At 39.6% G+C, this 12,265-nt stretch overlaps 1 protein-coding gene across 1 annotated transcript; it reads right to left on the bottom strand.

The window, feature by feature from the left end:
- Window positions 1-9,460: 9,460 nt before the first annotated feature.
- Window positions 9,461-11,648, bottom strand: LOC125863764 (uncharacterized). The gene is made up of 3 exons (XM_049543773.1): window positions 10,745-11,648; window positions 10,302-10,636; window positions 9,461-9,688 (listed from the first exon to the last, which is right to left on the bottom strand). The coding sequence occupies exons 1-3, from the start codon at window positions 11,646-11,648 to the stop codon at window positions 9,461-9,463; spliced, it is 1,467 nt and encodes a 488-aa protein (XP_049399730.1).
- Between the last annotated feature and the right edge of the window lie 617 nt (window positions 11,649-12,265).

The raw sequence follows: 12,265 nt of genomic DNA, 5'->3' as shown, positions 1-12,265 counted from the left end.
TCTATCTAAACCACCGATAGATAAGCCAACCATATCCTGAAATGACAAGTAACGAGCATATTGGGCCGAAACCTTAAAATAGTGGAAAGATAAACAACAAACATAGAAGTAACAATGGGAATAAGAAATGCCATAAATAATAATTAACACAATAGTACAAGATCCAATCCCACAACCTGGTGGATGATGTTTCAAAGCTACTAAAACGAGTACAAGCCCCAAAATAAGCAAACATAAGTACAAACTTGTCTCACTAGCCAAAACCATATATAGATGGAGATTAGTCAAACTAATATGCCGATAGCTCACCCTCGGTCTCCAAATATCCCTAGTGCAAGGCACAAATCACTATTATCGACTAGCGATCGAATCTGCACCATGAAAACATATGCAAATTGTAGTATGAGTAGTAAAACAATAGGTACCCAATAAATATCACAAGCCAACTGAACTTGGAAAACAAATACATAATGAAAACAAGGAAACAAATTGTAACTAGAGGTCAGATAAATGGAACAATAATGGAAAGTCTAACCATAGACCTCAATAATCGAGAAGAAACGAAGCAGAAAAGTAAATTAACTATCTAAAACCTAACTCGACCCTATACGCCCAAGTACACTCATGTGCAATTGAAACAAAAATAACCCTAATGGACCCCCATAAGCTTGATGAGTACGTATAAGAGCTAACATAATTTCTAACTAACATTGATAAATACCAGGATTGGAGAAACCAGAATCCCAAACCTCGAACCGCGGTTAAGGCACCCCAAAGACCCCAATAAAACCATTTTGGCAAAAACTGTGCCCGTACCTCAAACCTCGACTAATAAACATACGCCCAAAACTTGAACCATGGCTAGATGAAGTGCACCTAGACCTCGAACCACGGCTAGTAAACATAAGTATGGACCTCAAACTATGGATAGGTGAAGTGCGCCTGGACTTTGAACCGTGGCTAGAACACTCTGAAGAACTCAAATATCACACGCTCATTATCATGCCTGAATAAATCATTGAACGGGACTACCTTCAGAGTTACAAGGGACTTGCTCCAACTCGAAACCCATGACCCTATCCAATGTAACTAACAAGGCCGAAAATTCGGGGCTGAAGCATAGAGGGTTATGATTGGAAGTCCAATAAAAGCAGAGTTTTCATTGAGCTAAGGATTCATAGTATCATACCCAAGTCTGCTACATCAGTCTATTGGGAGCTAGAACTATCCAAAATAACGTCGGAGGATTTTCTAAGGCACACAACTCCAAATAGTAATTGCTATGGTAATTACTAGTCTAAGCCTAGATGATGACCACAATTAACATACAAGTGACAACACACTAAGTAGAAGGCAAAAACATGGCTTGTTGATACGCCCAAATTACACCTCCCTAAAGAAGTATAAGTGATCGTTATTCAAATAAAGAACCTATTAGAGTTTAGGGTCGATCCCAAGAGGAATGAAGTCTAGACTTATGTCACGACCTAGACCGCCGTGATTGGCACCCACGCTAACCCTCCAGTGGGGGAACCATTACTACACCCCAACTAAACATTTTAAGAAACTAAAGCATATAAAGATACATAAGCAGGTTTAAATAACAAATTAAATATGGAGTTCCCATAAACTCCGAAAGTCTAACAAACAACTATCGCGGAAATTCAACCCTTAGGACTGAAAGTCATTGTACCAAAACTCTAGCAATCAACAAATCTAAGAAAGAGGGGGTGCAACCCCGGAAACTAAACATAAGTAAAAGTCTAAACATGTAGTCCAAGTCCGAAAAGAATGGACTAAATTAACGATGGATCCATGGGCACTGAAATAACTAGCTCACCCTTGAATTTGGTCTCGGTCAAAGATCTCCTAACTGAGGTATGTCAGTAGCCGCTTGAAGATGCGTTGTACTCAACAAAGAAAGAGCAAGTGCAGTATCAATACACAAAACCATGGTGTACTGATAGGCTCACTCGGCTACTCCAATAAGTAAAATACACACAAGAAATTACAACACGGTAACATACATATACAAAACGCATAATACAGTTATCATTTAGGAGCAGCATACAATTTCCCTATATCAATGACAGGTAGATATGAACGTAATAATCACAAGTGGTTCTCTCATGGAACCCACACCCAAACTGTTACCAAACTGTTAGTGTGTCAGAACGTGACACCCGATCCAATATACATGTGTCAGAATGTGACACTCGATCCAATATATGTGTCAGAACGTGACACCCGATCCAATATCAATCTAGTCAGCACAACCATAGTCACAATCACACCCATAATGAACAATACTCATAGTTATACAATCAAGTAATAGGTTCATGACATATAATTATTTACACATAATCATTTCATTAGATTTGATTCACATTCCCTATTCACATACATGCACACATACAATAAAGCAATTAACCGTCATATATCACACAACAGGAAATCGAACCATCACCTACCTGAAATCAAGCTTGAATACTCCTAAGACATGTGAGCCTTCCCTTTTTGGAATCTTTCAGCTTCTTCTTGATCTAAAACAAGCAATTAATGCAAAAATCACTAAACAAGGTCTAATTTACCCGGATAATAAGAAAATTATTAACCCAAGGCCAAACCCATGATCTTAATGTTCAAATTGGGATTTTCCTACCATTAATTTCAGGCCAAAACCCATCCCCCAACGATAAATACCCAAGATTCTAAGTTCTACGAATCGAGATATGGATTAGGGGAGTAATTAAGTTACCTTTAGCGCGAGAAATTGTGGAAATCTAATAAGAATTGCTCTAGGTCACCCTTTATCTCTGAGGAAAGAAGTTTTGCAGAAAATAACATTTTTGGGGTTTTTCCCTGATTTAATTTGCGACTGGTCCGCCATGGTGGGCCCCATCCCGCCACACCGACTTGCACGGAGATAGAAACTCAAAATTTGAGTTTCAAGCTCCCATTTCACAACACACCTTCAAACCCGAATGTTCTAAAACTACCCCTTCACGCCCAAGATCAGTTTCGGGAGTTTTACTCACCCGAATTAAATTCCGTAAAGTCATACATGCTCTTTAACGTCTTGGCTATCCACTCTCATGATCAAACTCATAATTAAATCCCCCATCTTTTACCGGATTGCCCTAGACCTCACTTGACTTAGGTTTCGCCAAGTCTGGCATAGGCTAGAATTTTCCAAGTTACTACTCAGAAGTTTTTTGGCTCAAATTCCTTCTCCATTGGTTTTTCCATAACGATGGGAACAAGTTATTACAATAGATACCAATTTACCCATCACTTGTCCCCGAGTTATAAACTAGGAGAAATGGCTGAGGCAAGAGTAGAGTATTACTTGAATCGTCGAACAACTGGGATACTTGTCTCGCATGTCCTTCTCAGTTTCCTAGGTAGCTTTCTCAATCGGACAATGCTTCCATTGAACTTTCACGGATTTTATCTCCTTGGTCTTCAACTTTCGAACATCGCAATCAAGAATTGCAACCGGTTCCTTCTCATACTGAAGGTCTTTTTCTAACAAACGAAAGTCCCACTTTATGATGTAATTTCCGTCCCTATGATACTTCTTCAACATGGACACATGGAGCACTGAATGGACTCTAGATAGGCTAGGAGGTAAAGCCAACCTATAAGCCACTGACCCTACACAGTCAAGAATCTCAAATGGTCCAATGTATCGAGGACTAAGTTTGCCCTTCTTGCCGAATCTCATCACCCCCTTTATTGGTGACACTTTTGGAAGAACTTGTTGACCAGCCTGAAATATCATGTCCCTTACCTTACGATCTGCATACTTTTTCTATCAACTCTGAGCTGTTAGAAGCTTAGTTTGGATGCTTCGTCCCTTATCCTGAGCATCCTTCACCAAATCAACCCCCAAAGGTTTCACATCTCCAGCCTCAAACCACCATATGGGTGATCTACATCCCCTCCAATAAAGTGCCTTGAACGTTGCCATGTCAATGCTGGAGTGGTAACTTTTATTATAGGAGAACTAACACAAAGGTAGGAACTTATCCTAATGCCCTCCAAGGTCGATCATACATGCCCTCAACATGTCTTCTAACACTTGAATAGTTCTCCTTGATTGCCCGTCCGTCTGTGGATGAAAGGTTGTGCTAAAGGTGAGTTGAGTGCTTATGTTTGTGTAATCAAGACACAATTTCCGATGCAAGTGTCTACGATCGAACAATAGTTTAGTAACCCAACCAAGGGTTGGGATCGTTCCCAAGAGAGTGTTTTTGAGAATTAATAGAAAAATAAAATTTAGTTCTAACTAATAGTAGCTAAAGACATTAACGATTAAAAACATTGTAAATTAAAGGGGGACACAAGAGTGTCAATTAACAATGGGGTTTTGTCACTAGTGATTAAAAACAACAAAATAAACAAGGATTTCTAAGTAATGAGAGAGGATCCTTGGGATGTGACGGGAATATGGGTTAAGCTAGATTATTGGGTACATGCTTTCGATAGAAGATTCATAGAATAATTGTGACTAGGCTAAATTTTAAGGGGGATAAGCTCTCTCTCGAGCAACTTACCCTGTTTCAAATGTGTTCCTCTCGAACACCCACTGCCGCATGAAGACCAGCCTCCGCCATAACCCACTCACTCTCTCGAGCTGAGTGTGTGGACATGGGACTAGGGTTCACTCTCTCGAGCTGAACCTCATGTCGACCCACTCACACTGTCCATCAATTTAGTAGTTTTAGTTTTACGACCTCTCTCTCGAGCAAGTCGGAAACACATAAATAAACTTGTATTTGCAACTACAAATTCATTAAATTCATCCACAACTACTAAAAGAAATCACAATTAAATTACGATTAAACTATCAGCAAGCAAGTCCCAACAATTATCTTAACCCATATTCGCAAAATCACACCCCAAGAATTGGGGTTTTTAGCCACACATCTATAAGAGATATAAATTTATACCAAATTAAGCTCACATTCAACTGGGTATGAAGATTTAAGTCTTGATACAAGCCAAAATTGAAGAATCCAAGAGACCCAAACCCAAATCTTGAAAATTAAACCCTTTGGAACTTCAAGTCTTCAAAACCCTCTCAAACTTAGAGCAAAACTATCAAAAAGTACTATTCTATATGAAGTATAATAATTGTCCGATTCTTAAAACTACTACTCTAACTAGTATTTATAATTTTCACAGATTTGTGCTGCAGCAGATCATTCAGCGTCGTTAGTCAGAATCATCGATCAACTTGGCGATTTGTCTTTTGATGTAGTTTAACGCCGTCTTGCACCATCCTTCAGCATCATCGTGCTCTGGGTAATTGGGCGACATGGTACTGCTTAGCGAAACTTCTCGGTAATGCGTCAACTGCTTTTTTTTTCCACCGACTTGATCCTTTCCTTCAGGGCTCAACACACTGGAACAAAAGGCGAAGTAAGATCCTTCGGCGACTCGCCAAGTGGACTTGGCGATCCTCAGGCGTTCATTTCTTTATTTTTTCAGTCTTTTTGATCCTTTTTGCGACATAGTGTCCATGATTTCCTTAAAACTTCAAATACCTGAAACTTAAGGGTTTTCATCAGATATTGAGATAAAATAAGCATTTGAGGACACAATTTCTATTAAAACATAGCCCTAAATGAGTCCAATTTGTGGACTCATCAACACCCCCAACTTAAACTTTTGCTTGTCCTCAAGCAAACTCAAGTTCAGCCGTTCAAAAATGGTGTCTCGAACAGTGCTACACAAGACTCAATTATGAATGCACACAACAAGACTCAATTTAATTATGCAAGGATCAATTGTGTACTCAAAGATTGAAGTTGTGACACACCATTACCAAAGATTCTCAAGCTTGCAATACTTGCTTCAAATGCAAGTTCAAGCTCAACTAAAGCCTTCAATTGCCCTCACACAAATGATGATTCCATTTTCACACGCAAGGGTATAATCAATTTAAAGTTCAGGAATCAAATACAATGCTCAGACTCACAAAGAGGAACACAATGCATGCTTTCACCCATTGGTTTACTCGTATTTTCCAATCGACATTTGTTTCAGCTTACTCAAGATCAAAAAGGTCTTCTTAAGGCATGTAATCGGTTGAGTGCAAATGTATGGTCATTTACGCTTAGTGGCTTTCATCCTCATGAGATGTGATATTCACAACATTCCCCTTCCTTTTCCTTCATCATTTTTGGTAGTGCTCTTAAGTCATCCCATTATTCACTTCCCATGGATTGTTTGGAATCCCCATTTCTTTGGTACTTTTTTCCACAATTTTCTTTTTCATTCTTTTTAAAAAAAATAATAATTTGGAGGGGTTCCCTTTTTCTCAACACCACAGTTAAGCGAGACTTTTCTTGCACTTCTTGACTTTCCCTTTTCTTTTCACCATACTTTGGCCTAAGTTGGCTATTCAATTAACCACAACTCAAGAGGATTATAGGTAGTAGATAAAGAAAGGTTTAGTGTTCGTCAAGTTTCTTCCAAAGAAAGGTCAGACTCAAGGGGTGTTCAACAGAGGTTCACACATGCTCACAAGGTAGGCCACAAAAGGGTATATGTCAAATTGGTTCACAGTCTTTAAATCGCCTAAGATCACATCAAGAGCTAGCCTTACTTAGTCGATCGGACCAATGGGGCAAATTCTAGGATCTGTCTTGCATGTTTCAAAGCAAGCTTATCACACAAGGCATCGACACTTAAGTCAAACAAGACTCCACACTTTCGCTAGTGTGCAACGGTCATCGCAAGAGAATCAATTTGATAAATGGCTAATTACAACAAGATGCAAAGAGTTCACATATTGTCTATGCAACTTTATTTGGCCTCATCGTAGCCATTCATTCATGTTCGTTCGATTGTAAGCACTATTCAAGTCATCGGTATTTATCGTAATCGAGACTCAAATTTGCCAAGGAACAACCACATTCAATATACGAGAGGTGGCAAAAAATTTCGGATGGGTCAAAATCATTTTTCAATTAAAACAAAAAGGAGCCATAATCTCAAACACCCACAATAATGCAGTATTTACGCAATTTTAAATAGAACAACCCAAATATAAACACAAAACATGAACAAAAGTAGCACACAAAATGTGTGGGCCTCACCCCACAAAAATAAAAAACATTTGTCCTCAAATGTAAATAATAAAATATCCTGAATTCAGAATAAAGAAAGATAGAGAGGGAGGTAAAGAAAATTTTTGTCTACGCAGTCGCTCCATCTTTCTGGGCATCAGTGCCCGATGTGTCAGCCTGGAATTTGATAATGGCCCCTGGAGCTTATTCAGAAAGTTCAGTGGCAACTAACTTATTAAGATTGTCCAAGTCATGAGCCGCCAAAATGGAGCGAATAGCTGTGAAGAATCCACGTCTCCATGAGGGGATAGTGGGGCTCGGGGATTTGTTCTGTTGTTGGCACTGGGTTCTTGCCCTCATTATTCGATTTGGGAGGATTTGTTGCCTTTGTGTTTTTCCTTAAATTTTTCGCTATTGTTTGTCGGGGTGACATATCTTTTCCAGCTACTTTCGGTTTAGCCATTTCTTTTATGTCGATCAAATGGATATTGAGATGCTAGGAGGCAATGTAATCCAACTCGTAGCATAATTCAACACTAAAAATACTCTGGAAATGCAAAAATATAGAAGCTAGCGTGCGGGTGTGAGTTTGGGAAGACAAAAAGTGAGGGAAAGTGAATGAAGTTGAAACTTTTAAACCTTTAGCTTGCAAAAACCATGTAGTTTTCACCCACTCGACGACATTAGTCAAAGCTCGCCTACTCACTCGGTGGAACGACGACCGTTTAATTTCTTCGCCGAAATTTATCGGACCTCTAGTTTATGGGGGGTCCAAATGACAGTTTCCATCGTGATCGTAGACATGGTCAGCGATTCGCCAATAATTTCCAAAGCTCGCTGAGTTTTACAGACTCTAATGTTGACGATGTCTTGAGTCAAACGATGGATAAAGTCAGATTCACCGACCCCTTCGGCGACTCGCTGACTAGATCTATTGCTTACCATCCTTCACTTTTTCGAACATTTCTCATACTTTAACCTGTATAAACAACACACCAAATACACCACTTCCACCAAAGAAATCTCTTGACAATTCCCAAAATATAATTTCAGACGTTGACCGTTCACTTTAAATTTAGGTCCTTCCTGATCTTCAACTTCTATGGCACCATTAGTGAACACTCACGTTACTCTAAAAGGTCCAGACCATTTGGATTTGAGCTTTCTGGGAAAGAGTCTAAGTCAAGAGTTACATAGCAAAACCCAATCTCCTACCATGAAGTCCCGCTTGAGTATCCAAGTATCATGCCATTTCTTCATCTTCTCTTTGTAGATGGATGAACTTTCATACGATCTGAGTCTAAATTCATCTAGTTCGTTCAACTGCTCTACCCTCTCTTTAAAGTTTTTTACCCGTCCAAATTGAAAGCTTTCAATGCCCACAATGCTTTGTGTTCTAACTCGATGGGTAAATGACAATCCTTACCATATACCAAATGATATGGAGACATACCAATAGGTGTTTTGTAAGCGGTCCGATATGCCCATAGTGCATCATCGAGTTTCCTAGATCAGTCAGTTTTGTTGGCATTTACTGTCCTTGACAGGATGCTTTTGATATCCCGATTTGACACTTCGACTTGGCCACTTGTTTGGGGGTGATATGGGGTTGCTATCTTGTGTTTCACCCCATATTTGCTCAGTGCCATTGAAAACCACCTATTGCAAAAATGGGACCCCCCATCGCGAATGATTTCCCTCGGAGTGCCAAATCTTGCGAAGATGTATCATTTCAGAAATTGGACAACCCTTTTTCCTTCGTTGTTTGGAAGTGCGACGGCTTCCACCCAGTTAGAAACATAACTTACAACCACCAAGATATATTTATTTCCAAATAAGCTCACAAATGGGCCCCTGAAATCGATCCCCCATACATTGAGTAGCTCGACTTCTAAAATAGGAGTGAGAGGTAACTCGTGCCTTCTAGACACTCCGCCTTGCTGCTAACATTGAGAGCATTTCTTTGTAAATTCATGTGCATCCTTGTATAGGTACGACCAATAATAACCACTTTGGAGAACTTTAGCGGCAGTGCGAATACCACTATGGTGACCTTCTACTGAAGATGCATGGCAAGTATGGAGAATTTCTACCGCTTCTTCTTCCGGAACAGACCTCTTAATAACATGGTCATCACATTCTTGAAACAAGTATGGTTCATCCCAAAAGTACTTTTTAACATCGAACATGATTCTCTTTTGTTGGTAAAAGGTCATCTCATCCGGCATCAATCCACCCACAATGTAATTTGCAAAATTTGCATACCATGGTGTAGGTTTGAGGGATATATCAAACACTTGTTCATCGGGGAAGTAGTCATCTATGTCGACCTCACGCTTGACATCTTCCCTTCTTTCCAAACTCGATAAGTGGTCGGCCATTTAATTTTCGTAGCCTTTTTGATCTTTTACCTCAAAATCGAACTCTTGTAATAGTAGCACCCACCTTATCAATCTTGGTTTTACATCTTTCTTCGCCATCAAGTAGCGGAGTGCAGAATGATCAATGTGTACTATTACTTTAGTGCCTAGCAAGTATGCCCGGAAATTTTCAAATGCATAGACCACTGCAAGCAACTCTTGTTCAGTGACCGTAAATTTCGCTGGGCACTATTCAGAGTTTTGCTTGCGTAATAAATTAGGTTAAATAGTTTGTTGCGCTTTTACCCCAACACTACCCCCAATGCCATACCACTTGCATCACACATTACTTCGAAAGATTCGGACCAGTCAGGACTGATGATAATTGAGGTGGATACTAATTTTTCTTTCAAACACTTAAATGCGGCCATACAAGCATCATCAAAATAGAACTTCACTTCCTTCTCTAGAAGTTTGCATAGTGGGTGTGCAATCTTTGAGAAGTCTTTAATAAACCTTCGGTAGAAACTTGCATGCCCTAAGAAGCGGTGAATACTCTTTACTGAAATTGGCGGGGGTAGTTTCTCAATTACCTCAATTTTTGCCTTATCAACTTCTAGTCCTTGTTGCGACACCTCGTGTCCTAGAACAATACATTCCTTCACCATGAAATGACATTTCTCCCAATTTAGGACCAGGTTCGTTTCCACGCATATTTGAAGCACTTGCCCTAAGTGAATTAAGACCTCTTCAAACGTATCCCCTACGACTGAAAAGTCATCCATAAATACTTCCATAGAGTATTCGACCATATCCGCAAAGATAGACAACATGCAATATTGAAATGTGGTTGGGGCATTACATAGTCTGTATGGCATTCTTTTGAATGCAAATGTTCCATAAGGGCAAGTGAAAGTGGTTTTTCTTGGTCTTCTGGCGCAATAGAGATTTGATTGTAACCAGAGTACCCATCCAAAAGACAATACCACCCTCTTTCTGATAACCGATCAAGCATCTGGTCCATAAAAGGCATTGGAAAATGGTCTTTCTCGGTCCATGAGTTAAGCTTTTGATAGTCCATGTATAGTTTCCACCCAGTCACTGGTCTTGTCGGCACAAGTTCTCCTTTTGCATTTGGGACTACGGTTATACCTCTTTTTTTTGGTACACATTGCAATAGACTTACCCACTTACTATCTGCAATAGGGTAGATCACTCCTGCATCTAGCCACTTGATGATCTCCTTTTTCACCACCTCTTGCATTGGAGGGTTCAATCTCCGTTGATGCTCCACACTAGGTTTACATTCACTGTCGAGCCGAATCTTGTGAGTACAGATGCCATGAGGAATTCCTACTATATCGGCTATTGTCCATCTAATAGCTTTTATATGCTTCCGCAGTACTTCAATGAGTAATTTCACATGCCTTTCAAGCAAATCGGTTGCGATAATCACTGGTAAAGTATTATTGTCTCCTAAGGAGGCATATTTGAGATGAGAGGGTAGGGCTTTTAACTCCAGATTCGGTGGTTCTTCTATTGATGGCTTTGCAGGAGGACTTTCTCTATTTTTTAGGTAGATATCCAACTTGATTAGATTCCTTAAATATACTCCTAACCCTAATAAGGCAGCTACCACTTCCTCAAAGACTTGAACTTCGAATTCATCATAATTGGCAAGTACAGATTCAAGGGGTTCATTCTTGCGCATTAAATGGCTCACAGTTGCCACTGCCTCATCTATAACATCCTTAGTAGACACCACATGGATATTACTTGATTGCTTCATGCATTTACAGATATTGAAGGTCACCTCATTATCGTTCACATGGAACTTCAATTTCCTGCTATCGATATCCAACAATGCTCTCCCGGTAGCTAAAAATGGCCTTCCCAAAATAATAGGGATTTCAGCATCGATCTCACAATCTAGAATCACAAAATCAGTCAAAAAGATGAACCGATCTATTTTTACCAATGTGTCATAGAGTATCCCCACTGGGTGCTTGATTGATTGATCAGCCATAAGGAGTCTCATTGTGGTTGCCTTTGGTTCGCCCAAACCAAGTTGCTTGTATATTGCATAGGGCATCAAGTTAATGATTGCTCCTAAATCGCACAAAGCTTTAGTGAATTGGAGCATTCCAATTGTGCATGTGATTGTGAATGCCCCAGGATCTTCTCTCTTAGTGATTGACTCATTTGTCATAATTACACTGCAACTATGGGGCACCTCAATCATTCATAGTCTAAGCTCATTTTCTTTGTAACTAGCTCTTTCATGAATTTGGTATATCCCGGCATTTCCAACAATGCTTCCACCAGAGGAAGGTTAATTGATAAGTTCTTGAATACTGACAATTGTTTTTGAACTTCTCATCTTCATTCTTCCTTTTCAAACATTGAGGAAATAATAGAGGTATTTTGGGTAAAGGGTGCATGACTTTTGGAACTTGAACATGTTGCTCTACATCCTCTTGTGGTTCTTTGGCAAGGTTTTGTGGAATGGGCAATTCTCGTTCCTCTATACCCTGGCTTTCTTCATGCATTCGAGGATCCTCATCCTCCATCACATTTCCTTTTGCCATCTTTCCACTACGGGTAACTACAACCAGCCCTTTTTCATTATCTTCCATCAGTGTCCTGGATGTTAATTGAGTTGATAATAGACTCAATTGACCTTCAAGTATTTTGATGGCATCATCATGAGAATTCACTTTACTGTTTAATGATGAAAAGTCATTTCTCATCCCTTTTAACAAATCATCAGAACCCTTAACTTTATCAAGTATGCGTGACAATAGATCATTTACCCGAAGACTACTT

The sequence above is a fragment of the Solanum stenotomum genome, chromosome 5 (assembly GCF_019186545.1).
Source record: "Solanum stenotomum isolate F172 chromosome 5, ASM1918654v1, whole genome shotgun sequence".
In the NCBI taxonomy this organism is placed as follows: Eukaryota; Viridiplantae; Streptophyta; class Magnoliopsida; order Solanales; family Solanaceae; genus Solanum; species Solanum stenotomum.
Note: the sequence above shows the minus strand (reverse complement) of the source record. Positions and strands in the feature narration are given on the sequence as shown.